The 20,544-nt window shown below is 43.5% G+C and overlaps 1 protein-coding gene across 4 annotated transcripts in view; it reads right to left on the bottom strand.

Annotated features, from left to right (window-relative positions):
• The window catches only part of Nav1 (neuron navigator 1), a 253,151-nt gene that overhangs the window by 37,495 nt on the left and 195,112 nt on the right, over positions 1-20,544 (bottom strand). For all 4 annotated transcript variants that reach the window (XM_035445545.1, XM_035445544.1, XM_035445546.1 and 1 more), the window contains 2 exons: positions 1,187-1,325; positions 387-684 (listed from right to left, as the gene is read on the bottom strand). In XM_035445545.1, coding sequence (XP_035301436.1) covers positions 387-684; positions 1,187-1,325 — 437 coding nt within the window. The remainder of the gene's footprint in view (positions 1-386; positions 685-1,186; positions 1,326-20,544) is intronic.

Here is a 20,544-nt window from a genome sequence, read left to right as displayed (position 1 = left end):
TTTTTGTTACCATTTAACATATTATCTCAGTAGGACCTCCTTTTAATGCTAAGAAGTATGCCTTGGGGAAGGAAAGAAGGAACCCAGTGGGAACCACTTGAAGGGAGGAACCTGCCAATTAATACACTCTCTCCCTCCTGTTCATCTTGCCAGCTATGTGACTGTAGCTCAGCCACCTGACCTCTTTGAGTTAGTTTTCACACTTGTAATACAGACAGTAACACCCATCTTTCCTAACTCACAGGACTGTCCTAAGGATCAGAAAGGATAATCGTATGTTAAAGTATTTCTGCAAACGTTTGCTATCATCCTATAGGTTTGTGACCATTAAGGAAAACCATCAAAGAAAGGTCTTCACCCTTATCCCTTCCTTTATGCCAACTCACCTGCAACTTTGAGGGCACTCTGGGCTGTATGAGTGATGGGAGAGGTGACAGCCACTGGTGGGGTCTTGCCCTTCTTCAGGGACCCTGGGTGTCCCAGGCTGATGGGCTTTTTCAGTTCTCCACCCTTGGAGGAGTCATCACAACTTTCTGGCCGCTCTCTCCGCCACTTTGAAGTCCCAGGTTCCATCTTCAGGCTGCCACTGTCGTACTCCAGTTTTTTGGGGGCCTTCTCCTCTGATTCACTAAACCAGTTCAGCCCACTTTCTGCCAGAGAGCGCTTCTCTGAGTCTGTGCGTAGCTAATAAGAAAAGGGCAGAGAAAGGCACTTACACAGGTGTGGCGGAATGGTGGGCTGAAGGGCTTTGATTATTCTATAGTGTTAAGTCAACTAGCCCTCCATCCTTAGTGTTCCAGAGAGAAGACACTTATCTAAGTATCTCTAGGGTACCTTTTCTTTTCCAATTGGAAAAACTTCTCCCCCCTCTCTCTGTTTCTCTCTCTCCTCCCCACCCTCTCTCTCTTTTATCTGTGTAACAGCTCTGGCTGTCCTGGAACTCACTTTGTAGACAGGCTGGCCTCAAACTTACAGAGATCTGCCTGCCTCTATTTCCAGAGTGTGTGGATTAAAGGCATGAGCCACCACTGCCCAGCTGGAAAAACTCTTATATGTATCACTCTAGATAGGCAAGAGCACAAAATACAGTCACAATGACACTATTTACAACATTTACGCAGATCTTGCCCCATTTGTTTTGTGGTTCACCTTGACCTGGTGGCCCATGTTTCCAAAAATCACATACCACTATTGTAGAGCTCCTGCGGGAAGCAGTAGGAGTAGTAGGGAGGGAGTTGAGTGAGGAGCTAGCATTGAACTCTTCTGAGCTGAGGTTGTCTGAGGCATCGCTGAGCCCACTGCTGATGGAACTGCTCTCATCCCAGCTGCAGGACAGGAGGGAGAGAAGTGAGCAGTTAAAACTGAAGCCAGTGCTAGAAACAGCATTTCACATAGATGATGAGTGGTTTTATCCCGAAAAGAAGAAAGTTTGGGGTTAGTCCTGGGTTTGCCAATAATTCAAGGTGTGACTTCAATGTTCTTGTTTTTTTTTTCCTAGCCTTTTTAAAAATTAAATTAGAAACAAGCTTCTTTTACATGCCAATCTCAGTTCTCTTTCTCTCCCCTCAATGTTCTTGTAATTGGTGATATTCTTTTATAAAAGGAAGAGGTTGAGCCGGGCGTTGGTGGCGCACGTCTTTGATCCCAGCACTCGGGAGGCAGAGGCAGGTGGATCTCTGTGAGTTCGAGACCAGCCTGGTCTACAAGAGCTAGTTCCAGGACAGCCTCCAAAGCCACAGAGAAACCCTGTCTGGAAAAAACAAAAAAACAAAACAAAAAAAAAGAGGTTGATGTTTAGCAAGAGACAATCTTTATATTTCTTAGCAGGAAAGCTGCATTACAAAGACAAGGAAGGTCTGCTGAAATGGTGCCATGGGTCAGTCACTTGCTATCCAAGCCTGCCAACCTGAGTTCAACTGTAAAGATGGAAGGAGAGAACCAACTCCATAAAGTTGTCTCCTGACCTCCACATGTGCAGTGTGGCATGAACACACCCTACACACATCATTTACACACACAACAGCAATACATAACATTAAAAAAAAGACAGGGCATTTTTAGGTCTATATAATTATGCATACCAATTCCTATGTAAACAGCTTTCATCCTTACACTCAGGTTCATTTTTTAGATGTATTTTCCAGAGGCATCCCTGAACTTTCTAAAACTTTCTATACCTGGTAACAGGCCAGCCAAGACCTCTCTGTTCTTTTTGCTGTGCTGACAACTGAACCTAGGTAAGCTTTCTACTACAGTTATCTCTTCAACCCAGACTCCTTGTTTCCAGAACTTTCAGTCCTGTCCCTTCTCATTGCTTCCCTGGAGTCAGGCTCTGCTCCTGAATAGCACATCTGTTCCTCTAGTAGACCGATAGCCCTAGAGTGCTGTGCCAGACAAAGGTACTATATTCCTGCTTAACAACCACTCAGTTCATGGTTAATTTAATATCTATCTATCTATCTATCTATCTATCTATCTATCTATCTATCTATCTCAGATGTAAGGTACTGAGGAGATGTGTCCAACATCTGTACTTAAAGTATATTTGAAGACCCAGGCCTATGTGCAAAATGAACTTTCTATGCCTTGATCTCTTCTTAGCTCAGTCCTTGCACCCTTCCTCTGTTGGATTTTTGTTGTTGGTGGTGGTTTTGGTTTTTTAAGACAGGGTTTCCTGTGCAGTCCTGGCTATCCTGGAACTCACTTTGTAGATCAGGCTGGCCCTCAAACTCAGAGATCTGCCTTCCTCTACCTCCCGAGTGTGATTAAAGGTGTGCACCACAACTGCCGACCCTCTGTTCATCTGTTCAATTAACAATTTAACAAGCTGTAGTCAGGAACTTCATTTATTTATTTAGGTTTTTCGGGACAGGGTTTCTCTGTGGCTTTGGAGGCTGTCCTAGAACTTAGCTCTTGTAGACCAAGCTGGTCTCGAACTCACAGGGATCCGCCTGCCTCTGCCTCCCGAGTGCTGGGATTTAAGGTGTGTGCCACCACTGCCCGGGCAGGAACTTTGTATTTTTAAAGTAAGTTTATCTAAATGTCTAAACCAAACAGCAACTTCTGCATGTCTACCACCTTCTCGATCTTTGCATGTTAGGCACAGGCTTCTGTTAGACCATATTCACTAGTATGTATTTGTGTTACCAGGGATAGAACTTAGGGCCTCATACATATTAAGCTTATGGTCTACCACTGAACTATATCCCCAACTAAGTAACTTTCTTCCTTCATTTCTCTTTCTTTTTAAAAATCTGAGACAGGTTTCATTAAGTTGCCAAGGTTAGCTCTGAACTCACCAGATAGCTCAGATGTCCATCCTTCTGCCTTAGCCTCTTGTGTAGCTGGAATTATAAACCTGGGCTACCAGGCTCCGCAATGATCACGGTTTTCTAAGTTCAAAATTTACCTCTTAGGACCCTTCTTAAAGGTTTTCTATTCCAAGCACTTCCTAGAATGATCTTTAGCCTTCACTTTGGTTTGTGATTCTTGAATTGAGCACAAAGGTTCCATAAGTTTGCTACATGTGTCTGTTTGTGCCTTAGGAATTAAACTCTAAGTCATATCTGTTCAGAATGGGTTTGTTTATCAGCTTTGCATGTGTACTGAAGAGGCTGGAGACTGTGCGTGAATTTGCCGGTTATTTGGAAAATGTTTCTTTTTTGATTTATTTTGAATTTCAGATCATGGAACAAAAATCAGACATACAAGTCATTTATGAGCTGGCCTGGATTTCTGCTGGCTTCCCTCTAATTCATGTGCTGGGAATAAGAAAGTGGGTGGTTTGGCCATTTGGCTTGGTTGCTCTGTAGTGAGTTAGCCAAATACGTTGAGAAACAGCAGAGAAAACATTGGGATTAGGACACATTGCCCAGTTATTTAGACTTTACTACTATTAAATATAGCCGTTACTGAATGACCCCTGCGCCATATATTAAGTCTCCCTTTTATCCAGGCTTGAGATACCACACACCCCTTTTTGCTGAAAAAGGAGACTGAGGAGAGATCAATGCTGATTTAATGATCCTATCAACTCTTATGGGCCCAGATAAGATCTCTGGCAGGCAAACAAACAAACCATTCACAGCATGTTCTCTTAGGTCAGAGACAGAGGAAACCTGGAGTACTGAATCTTTCATCTGAGATTAATTATTAGTAATCAAAGGCCTGCAGCAGGGACAGCTCTCTGTGGAAAGAGCTCTGCAAAAATGGAAGACCGCAGCAGTCCAGGAATCTGGAATGAACCTTCATTTACTGGCCATTATGACAAGACCAATGCTAAATGGCAGCAAGGAGTTTCTTTTTCTTCTTCTTCTTTAAAAAGTAATTAATTTCTCATTTACTTTATGTGTATGAATGTTTTATATGCATGTATGTCTGCACAGTACATACATGCATGGTGCTCCCAGAATCTGGAAGGTGTCAGAGTTATAGACAGTTGTAAGCTGCCATGTGGGTGCTGGGGATTGAACCCAGGTCCCCTGGAAGAGCAGCCAGTGCTCTTAACCTCTGAGCCATCTCTCCAGCCCCAAACATTGATTTTCTAGGAGAGAGTTCAGGCCCTGCTTCCCCAAAGCCATTCCTGCTGAGCTCTTTTCTACAATGAAACATAAAAACCTAAAATCACCAGGGAAAGCTAGCTAGGAGTTAAAAATTTTCCCAGCAATTTGTAGGGCGTGCAAAACAACAACAACAACAACAACAACAACAACAACAACAACAAAAAAAAAAAAACTGCTGTCATTACCTAAGGCTTAAATGTCTCTCCAGGGGTTTTCCACTGAAGGGAACATATTTCTTTAAAAATGTTTGTCTGATCTTGGAGTTACAGACAGTTGTGAGCTGCCATGTGGGTGCTGGGAATTGTACCCAGGTCCTCTGGGAGAACAGTTAGTGCTCTTAACCACTGAGCTATCTCTACAGCCCAGGCTAACTTCTTTTAACTGTTTTGTGTGTTTACTTATATGATCTGGCCACCTCTGTCCTTTGCCAGTTAGCTGATGCTGCAAGACCACACCTTCATACCTACACACCTGCTACCTAACTTAAAGCTGGGGCTTCTCTCCTGTTTTTTTTGTTTTGTTTGTTTTTTTTTTTTTTTCCTGCACTATCTTATGAATCACCTCTTCCAATAGGCATCTAGGAAAGTCACGTGTAGGGGTGAGCTCTCTCCTACAGTGTTGTTTCTGCTGCCTTGCATTCTGCAGACTGGCTGGTTCCTGGAGGGAGAGCCTCCTGTCTCTACCTTCCATCTTGCCTTAGGAGTGTTGGGTTTACAGACACTAGCCACCACCACCGTTTGTCTTTTTGTTAGTTCTGGGGCCCAACTCAAATCTTCAGGCTTTTGTGGCAAGTGCTTTTAGCCAGTAAGCCATCTTGCCAGCTTTTTTCTACTTCTTTTTCTTCTTAAGACAGCCTCTTGTTGTCTAAGCTGGCCTTTGACTCATTGTGTAGCTGAGGATGGCACTAAACTTTTATCCTCCTGTCTCTGCCTCCCAAGTTTTGCTTCTGATGGTTTTCCCTTTATTTTTCAATTCTCTTCTAAAATGTCTTTTATAAGAATGGAAAAAAATCCCATAAATTTATCCTCTCTCAGACTTATAATTTGTTACAATATTTTTAATTTCTAAGGGTCCTTTTAAAAACAATGCATCTTTCTTTTCTATCTCCCCTCAGCTCTCACACACATTCTGAGAGCTCATTCACTCATCTGGAAGGGAGGCTTACAGTCTTTTCTCAGATTCTTATACACAGTACTTTGCTCTATTTTCATTGGTTACCTCATGCCAGCTTGCAGTCCACAGTGAGGCTATCAGTGATAAAACATACTGATAGGATTCTCTTAGAATTTTCTCATGTGTCTAATGGTGTGTGACTGTTCCTGTGTAAGACAGGGACACTAGCTGTTGAAGAGAACACAGTGCACCTAGGGTAGGACTTGCCATCTACAGGACAGTAAGTACGATTGAGTCACTTCAGTACTTTTCTCTTGGGTTGGCCAGACTTTCTCGAGACAAATCTTCTAAACTCTAGCTTGAGAGTCAAAGTCCAGTGTTCTGAACACTGAACTGGAGAAGCAGCATGGAGATTTCAACGGTCCACATGCAAAATTTCATTCATTCCCTATTGTGCTGACTTGTGTTAAGAATCTAGGAGTTCACACTCCAAAGACCCCTGTTTTCCTCTATCCAGAGATGACTGCTGATGAAGAAGAAAGGCTGCTGGAGGAGAGGACAGGAGAGTCTGTGCGGTTTTTGCAGTTTTAACTAGTCCTATTTTAGTCTTACTGCCAACCCCATAAAGGTGGCTAACACTATCACTTGCCAGACTTTTGAGAGTTCTAGAGTGTAAACAGCACCACTGCCAGTCCTCACTGCTGGCTTAGGATTCAGCTTCAAGGCTCACTGTGCAGAGGCTAGTTCCCACTCTCCATTCTCATTTTCAGCCCACAGATGGTCTTCGCTATTAGCTCTTCTCTTTTTCACATAGGGTCTTTCCCCATATCTCTGTGTGTGTGTGTGTGTGTGTGTGTGTGTGTGTGTGTGTGTGTGTGTGTGTGTTGGGAGAGGCATGTGTTGCATGCTGAAGCTCATGTGTAGAAGTCAAAGGACATCTTGTGGAGTTGCTTTTTCCTTCTACCATGTGGGTTCCAGGGATTGAACTCAGGTTGTCAGTCTTGGCAGCAGGCTCTTTTACCTGCTGAGCCATATTGCTAGCCCTAGACAGCTTCTTGATGTGTAGCCCACACTGGCTTCTGACTTGTCATGTTCCCCTTTAGCTTCCTGAGTGCTGGCCTCTTTTCTTATTCTTTATATTAATGATTTTGTGACTTAAGAAACAAGTCTTTATAATCATTTTGCTCTTGTGATAGTAGTTGTGAAATACTATCAAATGATCAGCAGCAAAATGTCCCCGATGGCATTTAACAGAGCTTGTTGGAGGGTGGAGACATAGTATATACGCTGGTGGACAGCTTTTGAGTCACTGAAGAGATGACAGATTTAAGTTTCATAATCCAATCAGATAGGGACAGAAAGAACCACCTAGAAGATTTTTTTTTTTCAACTAAGAGCTATAGGAGAGAAGTTGCTGGATGGACACTGTCCTTCCTGAAGAGTGAGACAGCCTAAGGTGGAAGAACAGAAACTCTGTAGAAGAGTTTGCACAGTTTATCAGCTAGTTACACACAGTAAACACAGCCATTCCAGAGAGCAGGGAGGAGGAAAGGCCATGCACATTTGGCCCCCAAAGAATACAGAGGAGCATAGAGTTCAACCAATGGAGAGTTACTCCATCTGTCCTTTGACATGCAGAACCCTGGGCACCATCTCCCTCCTATTTCTCTCTCTATTTTCAGTCAAAAGAGAAACTCTTTTCCCTTCTTCATGGTCAGTACTGAATGCTCGTGGGTATTCCTAGTTCTCCTTTCTTTTGTTTCTCAAGCAGCTCTCAGGTGGAGACAAGAGAACTGGGCTAGACCTAAAGCCACCAGGACATATAAACGACAGAGAGACTTTAATACTATTTTTAATCTAATCTTTTCATAAATCCAAACAACCACCACCCTCAGGCAACTAATGTAGAGGAGAAATGGTATAAAATTTTGATTCTGGGAGAGTTGTTGAAAGATCATGGCCCTTTATCACGTGTGTCTACTTTCAGAATAGAAGAGGAAACGACTGTATGAGGGACTGGGTCAGATACAAACAGGACAATGCAAAACAAGGAGCTGGCCAGTGAGTGGAAATTTCTAGAATGCTGGAAGGAGTTATGAGAGGTAATCTAAAGAGTTTTCTCTATAGGATACGTATTTTCCTGTTTGCTGTTACCCTATCTCCCAATCCTTCTTCTAAAAAACGAACATGCCTCACCTCCCTTCCACTAAAACCAGCCTTCCCTCTCTCTTCACACTGCTTTGTCAAATACTTCTCAGCTTTGTCTTCAATGTTTCTTGCTCTACTCTTCCCATTTACACACACACACACACACACACACAAAAAAAAAAAAAAAAACCTTAGGCTGTTTATCTCTTAGTCTCACATCTGTATCTCTTTGACCCTTCCCCTGCTTTTGATTTGGTTCAGGGCTTTATCCTCTTGCTTGCACCAGTGAAAGCCTTCTCTCCGGTCTGGCTCTACCAATCCTTTCCTCTCACAAATGCCACATTTGTACCAGTAAGCCTAATCACCCTAGCATGTAGCACTTAGCAGAACCTTCATTAGCTCTTCCCCACCAATACAGTAAAACCAAAACCCCAGAGCTCACCAACCAGTGTATCCCTGAGCCATTGTGAATGCAGTGTTGCCACTAAAGAACACAGAAATCAGAATCAGGGTGACTAACAAGTTTTAAGACCTATTGACTTCTTGTTGTGTTAAATTCTTCTTCAAACGGGGAAGCATTTATAGAGCTCCTATTATTTACAGACAAAGGGACAGCCGCTACAGGCTTTCAAAAACAAGTGGCTCCCCAGAATGAGCTTATAACCCATGGGTAGAGAACAACATGTAAGTGAAATAAATACCATGGTGTGTGAGCCATCTTTCCTGGGTAAGTGTAGCACCGCCCCTCATCAAAGAAGCCTCTCTTTACAGCAAACAGAGGCCATCACAGAAAACCACAGCTGAACACAACACAGAGATCAACAGGTCATGGGGAGCCGGGACTCAACAAGTTCGTCTACATTACAGCTCTTGCACACACTGCTCAAGGACATCTTAGAAGAGGGGGCAGGAAGATGGTAAGAGCCAGAATGCTACAAATATGCTGTGAAACAGTCTCTCCTAGAAATGGCTGTATTGACAAGACAGTGGCAATATCAATAGACGCATTAATGTGGGGTGGGGGGGAAACGTGATGGAGTCCCACTCCTAGACAACGACAGGCAACTGGTGACTGCTGGGAGGAGGAGAACCAGACTCTCCCAAGGATGAGCCCCTTTATTGGTTGTCCAGTGCAGTGGCCAGCCCTGAAACCATACGTATGCAAATAACAAAAAAGGACTCAGCAAGTTGTGTGTCTGTGTATTTGTACACACACACACACACACACACACACACACACACACACACACACACACATATTTATGTAACAATAACAGTCAAAGAAAAGGGCTATCAACTTGAGAGTGTGGAGGACATGGGTGGTGTTTGAGGAAAGGCAGCTGAAGAAGGGCTGGAGCAAGGAGAGTGATAAAATTCTATCTCAATTAGAAACACATTAAAAATAATAATTAAGCTTAGTTGTAGGATATCTGTACAGTGTATGGAGATACATTTGTAATTGGTTTAATAGAAAGCTGAACAGCTAATAACTAGGCAGGAGAGGTTAGGCCGGATTTCTGAGCAGAGAGGAACTCAGGGTTAGAATCAGGTCTGCAAGAGACGCCAGCAAGACACTGAAAAAGTTGGACATATGGTACAGAGGAGAGGTAACCTAGCCAGGTGGCAGAATATAGATTAATAAAAACAGTGTAATTTAAATTTTAAGAGTTTGTTGGGGAGAAGCCTAAGCTAAGTCAAGCTTACATAATTGATACTAAGTCTTTGTGTCATTATTTGTAGGCTGGTGATCCAAAGATAGTCCGAAAAGAAAGCTTGCTATACCTGGTGGTACATACCTTAATCCTAGCACTTAGGGGCAGAGTCAGGCGGATCTCTGTGAGTTTGAGGCCAGCCTTGTCTACATAGTGAGTTCCAAGGACAGCCAGGACTATACAGAGACCCTGTCTCAAAAAAAAAAAAAAAAAAAAAAAAAAAAAAAAAAAAGAAAAGAAAAGAAAAGAAAGAAAATAAGAAAGAAAAACCACACACACAATTTTTAAAATTTTTAAAGAAATAAATTCCATTATAGATGTAAAGATAACACACATAGGGAAACAGAGATTATTTTCTGATTTCTGCCACAAAACCTATAAATGTGATTTTTGCCAAGTTAAACAGATATAATGTTTAAACCCCCCCCCCCCACACACACACTCTTCCTTCCCCTAAGACTCCTACTAGATGACCAGCTATCTCATTTCACCTCTGACAACAGGGGAACCTGGTTCTTTTTCACTGTGTAATTGATGTAGGTTAATGAAGATTCTGGAGTCAGGGCACTGTTTTCACCTCAGCAGACACAGGCCCTGTCCATGTCACATGGACATCTGGCCTTTCTTCAAGGTTAAGACCAAATGCTGCATCTTCCACAGGCTTCCCAGGGTCCTCCCTGACAGGAGACATCTCACCCTCTGTCTCCTGATTTGTTTCTTCCTCTATGAGAGCACTCTGCCTGGAGACAAGTCTGTATCTCTCTTCTATGGAATAAATTTCTCTGAGGGCTGGGACTGAATCCATCTATCTTTGCTTACTTATATGGTATCTTGAAATAGCAGGCACTTAGCTCACCAGGGACTTGAATTCCTGGCTTTTATAAAAGTAGGAATGCAAAACCTCAAGGAAGGGGTGATGCTACAAACATGGCTAGTAATTTGTCTCCAAATAATCCTTGCTCTGTGTATGTGGAGGGGAAGGGGTGGACAGGTTATAAACATGGTCTCAGAAGTTCCCGTTAACTGTTGAAAATTCATTATCTTTTCTAGAACATAATTAACCTTTACTAGGACCTTAAACATATTTATAAAAAAATACCTTACACTTCTCATTGGCTAATTCTGATATCTTGATCATCTGCAGGTCTGCTTCTACTGACTGTTTTCCTCCTTGGTCATATCTTTCTGCTTCTTTTTGAGTTTTGTGGTTTTGTTTTGTTTTGTTTTTAATGGTGATATGAATAGCTGAAAAAGGACCACAGTTGAGTGGTTTAGTACAAGGTCCATCTACTCCGGAGAACATCTGGGTCTGGGGTTTGTTGCAGATTTACTCAGTTGACCAATGTAGAAGCAAGACAGCCCTTCCAGAGGGACTCTGCTCTGAGCACAGTGCGACTCTAAGAGTGCTCTCTCTGTGCCATATAGCCCAGCCAGTAGTCACCAGTCACCAGTTTTCTGTCCTATGATGGCGTTCTGCTCCTGGTGGTCCCCTTCTATATTCTCAGTGAAGGGTCTTGGTGTATTGGAGGGTCTCTCTACTCTCCTGTCCTGCTCTCAGATTTCATTCTACTGTGCTCTACTGTGTAGTCTGTGAAGGCCTTCTATATGCTGTATGTGTGTGTGTTGGATATTACTCAGCTTTCTGCCCTGCCTTCAGGGTTCATCTTATTGCTGCAGAGTACTTAGGGAAGGCCTCCCAAGAAACAATTAAGAGCGAGCACCTATGTTCTGTGATTAGGGCTTCTGTTTGTTTGTTTGTTTTTAAACAAATCTTTTGGGGGGGAGATTTTATTTATTTATTATGTATACAACATTCTGCTTCCATGTATATCTGCACACCAGAAGAGGGCACCAGATCTCCTAACGGGCGGTTGTGAGCCACCATGTGGTTGCTGGGAATTGAACTCAGGACCTCTGGAAGAGCAGTCAGTGCTCTTAACCTCTGAGCCATCTCTCCAGCCCCACAGGGCTTCTATAGTTAGCCTACAGGTAACTTAACTTTTTATGGAATTCAGCTATTCTCCTTTTTATCTTCAACCTTGGTGGATTTCTGTTCTCTTCTACCACCCTAGGATAAACAGCCACGCATTTCTCTGAAACCGAAACCGAAAACGCAGTCCCCCTACTCACTCTGACCATGCCCTCACAAGCCCTCAGGTACTCTTGTAGCCAGCCCCTAAGAAGGCGTGGCTACAGCTTCCCCTACATCACTCCCTTCTGGAACTTAGTTCAATTAAAATACTTGGCTAAGAAAATGGCGCAGTGGGTAAAAGCGCTGGCTCTATACGCCTGAAACCCCAGTTCAGTTCTCCAAACCCAAATGTACAATGTTGATGTGGTGGCATCCATCTGGAATCCCAGCATGCCTATGGCCAGCTGGAGGTAAAGACAGCAGAATCACAGGAAGTATTTGGGACAGCTAGCCCAGGGTAGTTCTCTCATAGAAGAAACGATGAGAGACCCTGCATCAACAAGGTGGGAGGTGAGAACTAACTCCTCCAAAGTTCTCCTTTGACCTCTCCTCTACCCACGTGATGTAGCCTGTTCCCACTCCCTCCTCACCTCCGGTCTCTCTCATATTCACACTCACACAAAATAAATAAGTTAAAAAGTGTTTCTGTGTTACAGTGTTTACTGCTTATCCAGTGTCTTCCTGTTAGGTAAGAATGCCATGTATTGTGACAGTCTATCATCCCTCTACCAAGGGATGCCCTCCCTGAGTGCCCTTAGAATAAATAAAGCCCTTCATCTAGGCTGCAATAATGGAAACTTATTACCCTTCTTGTTTTTTTTGCCCACTTCCTAGCACTGACACCACAGTCTAAGGAACACTCTGGTGTACCCCATCTCTGCTGTAGGATGAAAAGAAGGACTGTGAGGAGGCCAGCTCAATGGAACACTGCTCTGTTTGTGTCCGTGCAGACACGTGGTGATACACGGGGCAGGGATCTCTCCTCCCCTCTGGGAAAAACACCAACATTCACATAGCTCTTGGCTAGGACTGGTCACCCCTCCCAGACTTTTCTCATACTGTCTGCTCCCCACACTTTGGTTGCAACTAAACCATGAAACTAGAATGGCCAGGAGGCCTTCAGGCAGCCAGAGGGCCAAGGGTGTGGCCTCACTAACTGAAGGGTGGACTAGCTTGTGACTGCATATGAAAAAAATTATTGCTTCTGTGTCACAGTGAGGTTCTCAGAAGCCACACATGAACAGTGAATTGGTTCTTCTGTCCAGTATATGCTTGGGGGATTGATAGCCAAGTTTCTCAAACTATTGCTTAATGGATCAGAGCTGTGCATATTGAACCTTACTTTCTTTTATGGTAGAGAAATATCTATAGTACAGTAAATTGGTTTAAACATACCTCCCCTGCCCCTTTGTTCTCTTCTTTGGAATTAACCTCGGGAAGAGTTTATGGACTTGGAAGTCTACCATAATATGTCCAGTAGCTACTTCCTGCTTTCCTATCTAGGACAGAGAGAAACTACCATTGTCATCTAAACTGTAATCAGACTTAAGATAGCTTGAAGTTGTTTAACCTCACAGTGTGCCCAAATTCAGGGAAGTAAACCACCTGACGAATCATGAAAAGAAAAGCCAGAGCTGAAGTCAGAAGGCTTTTGAGTCTCCACCATGTCCATGTTACCAACAAGGTGGCACTGTGTTCTATCAAATGTTCACGTCAGATGAGACAAAAGGATGAAAGATCACAAACCTCCATACTGTCACACTTGCTGGGTGGATGGATGGTCACCTGGGTTATAGTTAAATAGGCAACAATGACCAAGAGAATTAGAGCTGGAGACTAAGAGCATCCTCTATTCAGACCAGCAGATGGCAAATGTAATGAGCCTGGCTCTAGATTCCCTTAAGGGCTAGAGTGTCAAAGAAGCAGCACTTTCATAATGCATCCTTTGCATATAGCTGTCATTGGATGGTGGTATAATACATGCTTTGTGTATGGCTGTCATTGGAGATTGTATAGTGAGGGGGTTATCTCATGACATCTACTCCTAAAAATTCAAATTAGTCTTAATACTTTGGAAATAGAAGGAGTTTGTAATGCTCTAAGTAGTCTGGGGTAAAATTAAGTACTTAGACTAAAAATTGACTTGTTTTCCCAAGGAGATTAACCTTACTGGCTAGAAATGAGGCTGAACTTTGACCATGTCTACGGGTCACAATATATACTCAGTACTTTGTCTGGTCTGGAAATTTTCTTTAACTTTCTTATAACTACATCAGATTGATTAGAGTTAAGGTACAGATTTCTTTTTTGCTACTTCAAGAATACTCTTGCTACTGGGCGGTGGTGGTGCACGCCTTTAATCCCAGCACTCAGGAGGCAGAGGCAGGCAGATCTCTGAGTTTGAGGCCAGCCTGGTCTACAAGAGCTAGTTCCAGGACAGGTTCCAAAGTTACACAAAGAAAAACCCTGTCTCAAACCAAACCAAACCAAACCAAACAACAAAAACCTCTTGTTGATGGGCTAGTGTAAAGGAGGGCGTGGCTCAGTTAGTACAGTGTTTGCCTTGCAAGCACAAGGACCTGAGTTCAGTTCCCAGAATCTATGTAAAATGCCAGGCATGGTGACATTCTTGCAATCCTGGTACTGGGTAAGCAGAGAGAGGAGGATCCCTGGAATTTGCAGGCCAGCAAGTCTAGTTTAATTGGTGAGCTCCAGGCCACTGAGAGACTTTGTCTCAAAGGAAGCAGACACACTCTGAATTGTCCTCCTGCTCCATATCCCCACACACGTGTACACACACACACACACACACACACACGTGAACATGTACACACACATATACACGTCTTTTCCAGGAGGCTAGCCTGGCTGTCTGTGATCTTTGCACTCAGAAGTTCAAGCAACACTGTCTTAAAATGTCAAAAGCAAACAGAAAAAGAGAAGATAGTTTTTTCCTTAAAAGTATTTTGGATTAGGGGCTGGCAAGACAACTTGGCAGGTAAAGGCACTTGCTGCCAAGACTGATGACCCAAGTTTGATTGCTGGACCTCTCCTGGTAGAAGGAAGGAATTTACTTACTCCCACAAATTGTCCTCTGACCTCTATATATGCACTCATAAATAAATAAATAAATAAACAAACAAGTGTAAACAAATGTTTTTTTAAGGCTAGGTTCAACTGTCCTGTAATCCGTGGTGGCTGATATTGACAACTTGACAAACTCTAGAATTACAAGCCTTTGGGATGATGAAGGGTTATTGGGATTAAAGTAGCCTGTGGGCACGTCTGTGAGGAATTATCTAGATTAGGTTCGCCTAAGTAGTTTGCATAAGAATAATAATCAGAGCATGAGTATTCTTCATACTTGCTGCTTCCTAACTGTAGACACAATGTGCCCAGCTACCTCAAAGTTCCGCTGCCTTAACTTCCTTATCTTGATGGACTCCACCTCCGTCTGTTAGGCAGAGAAACCGCTCCTTCCCTATGCTGTTTGTGCCAGGTGCTGTCCCAGCAACAAGACAAGTAACTAGCACACAATTCTAGCACTTAGGAAGCAAAGACAGAAGGACTGTGGGGAGTTCTAGTCCAGATTGGGCTGCAAAGTGAGACCCTGTCTCAAAAAATTAGAAGAACTGGGGCTGGAGAGACAGATCAGTGCTTAAGAGCACTGGCTGGTCTTCTGAGGACCCAGGTTCGATCCCCAGCATCCACATGGTAGATCACAACCACATGTAAAATCAGTTCTAGGAGATCTGATGCCTTCTTCTGGCCTCTGTGTGCACTGCATACATGCAGGCATAACACACACACACATAAAATAAAAGTAAACATAAATAAAAGTAAATCATTAAAAAATTAGAATAATGATAAAGACATTTGCCATGAATAGATAGATGGTTGAAACAGATCAAATCATATAAAACTGATAGTCTTGTATGTAAAAATAATTCAATAGTAAATGTTTTTCATGTCTAGTCCTCATATTAGATCTTACTTGCCTTACAAGTCTAGCAATATGCTATAAACTCTTATTAGGAAGAGGCAAAGTTATGCAATCTTAAACAAATGACAGAAATAACTATTCGTCTCAGGCTAAGCCTAAGTTGACGCATTTGAACCAGGGAATGTATTTGGGACTCTTAATTCAACCAATCTAAGATCCCAAAGATATCTCACTATCCATTTGTCTTCTGTCATTCTCTGGGAGGTGAGAGTCAGTGCTTCCCCAAGGGTGACTGAGTCACGGGGATAAGGGTCGCCACAGCAAACAGCCTCCCTGTTCACTCTCACTCAGTCTCCCCACCACTTGGTTTGTTTTGGCTCCAGGTTTAAGAGTATACAATCTATCATGGTGACTGGGTCCTGTCCATGGTGATGGGAGTTGGCTGTACAGCTTGTTAAATTGTTTGAAATAGTCTTTTTTAAGCAGAGCAGTGATCTAGATCTGTGCTGACACCGTAGTCGCAGAGAACTTGGAATGTGGCAAGTTCAAGTTGAGAACGCTGCAGCATTTCAAAGACTTAGTAGGAAGAATGGGAAAAAAATCTTTATTACTAATTTTTATATAAATTCTATTTTAAAACAATATTTTAGATGTATTGAGTTAAACGAGATGTAATTAATTTGCCCTGCTTTACTTTTTTAAAAAATTGTTTCTACTAGAAAGTTTAAAGTTACATAGAGGGCTTGCATTTCATTTGTATTGGAAAGCTTGGTCCTAAACAGGAAGCTGTTGGTCAGTGCAACTGATGTCAGTTTTGAGAAGCTGTAGTTCATAAAACTGCTGTAGTGGTTGCCATGATATGAAAAGGCTACAGTACATGGTTGAACTTCTATCCTTCTTCTCATGGCATCAAATGTGACAGAACAGTTAGTGTACACATTGATTCAGCAGCCACAGGCTCCAGTATTCAAGAGCTTAAAGAAGACATCAGAGTTGAGTGTTGTGGCACACAACTTTAATCCCAGCACTTGGGAGGCAGAGGCAGGCAGATCTCTGAGTTCGAGGTCAGCCTGGTCTACAGAGTGAGTTCCAGGACAGCCAGGGTACGGAGAAACACTGTCTTGAGAAAACAAAACAAAACACACCATAGGGTTGTGAGTGGCAGCATAAGCTGGTCATCCCAGCACCCTGGAAGATAAGGCAGGGGGATAGCAAGGTCTGGGGCCAGCCTGTGTTACTTAGGCTCAGTTTAAAAAAGAAGGAGGAGGGGGGCAACTTTGTGGTGCTCCGCCTTGAAAAATCTAGAGAAATTCTTGAAACCAGTTATCTCCTTTGCTTCTCACCCCATGTGGACGCTGAGGACTCCAAGAGCTGGGGGAGTGGAGTGTCTGCTCTGTTCCATATCTGTGGTTTGGCAGGGACTGCAGCAACCCAGGCTAATTGGCCAACAAAGCCAGACAATGGGAGGACAGGATGGGTCCCACAGTGAGAGTAAGAGGAAGGCTGGGTGGAACAGAAGGACGCCAACACAAAAAATTTCTGAGCTGAGAGTTATGTCAAGTTTTAAGCAAAGGTAAAGATCACTACACAGAAACTTTGAAGACAAGGTATATGAACTCGGAGGGTGACACAATTAGGATTGGCTTGGTCTTCGAGATACACTAGCATGAGAAAACTAATGGTTTTGGTAACTAAAGACAATTCCTGTCTTAATGACTTTCTCACTGCTGTGACAAAATGCCCTGGCAAAAGCTCAAGTGAGAAGGGTTCACTTTGCTTAAGAGTTCCTGGGGGATATGGTCCACAAATGGACTGCGGGCAGGAGGCACAGAAAGCTGGCTGGTCACATTGTATCCTCACTCAGGAAGCAGAGAGAGCATGAGGCAGAGCCAGGCTCTAAGGCCCCACCAACCACCTGCAGCAATCTCCTTCCTGGGGTGAGGCTTCCTCCCAAACGTTCCACAGCCCTCCCAGATAGCACCACCAGCTGGGGGCACTTCACATTCAAACTCAAGACTTTCTTCAGTCCAGTTTGAATAACAGAATTGTGTAATTATCTCAGCTCTCAAGGTGCTGAGCCTTGATTCACAATGGACAATGGATTAGGGATCCCTGAAGTTGGAATTAAATCCTACTGACGAGTTAGTTATAAGACATTAAATATAGAAGCAGAGAAAGTAAGTCACCACAACCCAGAAGGCCAACACTTGAGGGTACCTGTTACCACATTTAGAAACAAATTCTGACCTAGACCCAACTGGAAAATTAAAAGGTTAATTCCACAGAATTTGGAAATATTTCTGAGCTCAAACCCAGCTGAAGGGAAAGTCAAGGCAAATACTGCCCCCCCTCTTCCTTCCCAGGTCCTACCCTCCTCCCCCATGTCCTACTCTGCCTTGGCCATTCTATTCAATTCTGAAGTCACCAGTTTCCATTGTTGCCTTTTTCCTTTAAGTGCTCAGCCATGATCTCTAAAGCAACTGCCAAGGCTCCCCAAGGCATTTAGAAAGGGAGTTGGTGTAAACAAACACAGAACTAGTACACCACCAAGAGTATAAAAAGCCACTCTAACGCACACTAGGGCACTTCTGCTGCTCTTTTTGATGATGTAACAAAAAAGTGAGAAAACATCTGTCTGCCTGGTCCCAACTAGTTAATGTCAGTTCTTCCTTGCTGCAGCTGTGACCAACTCTAGCTCATCCTCTTTCCTAAAAGGTCTGTTTGTTCTTCGTTTGCTTGTTTTACTTTTTAAGTGGTAGCATTAGGATCACTAGAGGTCCAGTCCTAGTGTTAGACCCCTGGAAAACTCAGGTATCCAGGGTCCCAGGCCACGACTGCAGTCACCCCAATCACCAGGCAGATTCGAGAGCTTGCTGCAAACTGCATGAGGCTTTATTGTTTCTTAACGAGCTAACCCATGTTAGCTCGGGTCTTTCACCCACCGGCCATGGCGGATGGCTCGCAAAAGACAGTTTGATGGCTCGCAAAAGACAGTTTGAACCAGCTTCAAGAGATCTTGTAGGGCAGCATAAGGGGAGTGTCTAGGGGTACGCACAGGCTTACGATTGGTGTGCCTCCAGGCTTGGAGGGCTTGCCTTGTGTTGATTGGTCAACTGGTTGTTATGGCCCATAGGCCCTCCCAGGGTGGTTGCTATGCTCTGTGCGTCATTGCTGTGTGCTTGTCCGTAAAGTACACCCAGGGTCGTAAAGCATAACGCCACCAGCTAACTTCTGATTGGTTTCTTGTCACGAGGCTGGCACCTAACCTCTAGTGACTAAGATAAGGTCATAGCGAGCATGTGTTACTGTCATGGCTGCCGAAACGGGGAGCTGGTCCCTTCACTAGGTAGAACTGCACTTCAACAGATGCCGTCACACCAGTGCCTTTACAATCAGTCTATTGGGTCAAGGCTCCTATGGTCTGGAGAACCAGGTGCCCTTATAGCCATCTATAGAATTCGGTGCCCAAATTCAAGTTCTGATATCTGATCACACTTTCAAGATTCTATAACCCAGAAATTTTTCTTTAAAATTCTCACCTTGCCTCCATTAACACCCTACCTCAATCATTGCATTTTAAGTTTTTTATTTTTATTTATTCATTATTTATTTTTATTTATTTGAGACAGGGTATCACTATGTAGCCTTGGCTAGTAGCCTCAGACTCATAGAGATGTGCCTGTCTCTGCTTCCAAAGTCCTGGAATTAAAGGCGTGTGCCACCATGCCTTCTGGATACCGACTGTTTTTCCCTCATGGAAAAACCTTAAATTTATAACATTTTGCTTTAGTGCCAGCGATTGAACCCAGAGACCTGAACCTGCTAAGCATATGCAACAGCAGGAGCTCTGTCTCCAGCCAAACACTGTTATATTCCCCCCATAGTTAGAGACGGGGATGAGGTCATAGTGTGGTGCTCTAATCCCATAAGATTGGTATTTTACTGCGGAGGAAAAGCCCTAAGACCCTTTTCAGTGTGAACAATATGAGGAGACAGTGGGGGAATCAATGTCTACAAGTCAGGAAGAGAGGCTTCATTAGAGACCAACCTGGAAGGCACCCTGACCTGGAACTTGCAGAACTGCAAGAAAATCAATTTTTGTAGCTTAAGACTCGTGGTCTGTATTACCTTATCATGGCAGCCTAAGCAGAGGACCACAACCATTAAGTGTTAAACATACTCATGTGGACACCCCATGTGTCACAGCACACAAGGACTTCTTCCTGATTCAGGCTAGTTTTCAATCCAGAGCTTTTCCCACACCAGGCATTTACTTACTGATTGAGATAAGATCTTACTCTGTAGTGAAGGCTGGCCTGGAATTCACTATGCAGCTAAGCCTGACCTGGAACTGATAGTAATCCTCCTGCATCAGCCTCCCAAATGCTGTGCCATCTCCCAATTAGCTGTGCTTAGCTAGTTTTAAGGCCTTTTAAAAACAAAAGGTTCCCATTATTTATTTATTTGTTTGTTTGTTTATTCGTATGTGTGTGTGAGTGCACACTCCATGTTGCACGTGTGAAGGTCAGAGGACAACTTCCAGGAGAGGTTCTCTCCTTCTACCATGTATGTCCCAGGTATGGAACCAAAGACCTCAGGCTTGGTGGCAAGGGCTCTCCTCACTTACTGAGCATCTCTAGGGCCTAACACTACATCTTAAATCATGTCTCTACAGCCAGAAAACAAAGACAAAGACAAAACATCCGGAAGCAGTCGTGTCCCCCCCCCCCCCAGGGAGATATGGGTATAAGCTACAGTCTGAGAGAGTCAAGGGGTCAAGTGAAAGTGGAAGGAATTGTCCTTGCTGCTTTGACTCCACACCAAATAACTGCAGGGAAATTCCATCTCTCTGAGACAAAACCAGGTTCTGTGAGTGCTCCCCAAATGACCTGATCCACGTATTCAGCTCAGCAAAGGGCACAGATGGCACTTTGTGGAACAAAATGGATGTAATTGGATTAGAGGTATCAATATATTTTTATTGGGATTTTCATGTGGCAGAGGGTAATTGTAGGGTTAGCAAGGGAAAGACAGAGAAGTGAGAATATAAGGGGGGAAGACATGAGAGACTGTTTCCGAGATGGAGGCTGAAGC

The sequence above is a fragment of the Cricetulus griseus genome, chromosome 5, assembly GCF_003668045.3.
Source record: "Cricetulus griseus strain 17A/GY chromosome 5, alternate assembly CriGri-PICRH-1.0, whole genome shotgun sequence".
In the NCBI taxonomy this organism is placed as follows: Eukaryota; Metazoa; Chordata; class Mammalia; order Rodentia; family Cricetidae; genus Cricetulus; species Cricetulus griseus.
The sequence above is the reverse complement of the archived record's forward strand: the minus strand, read 5'-3'. Positions and strand labels throughout refer to the sequence as shown.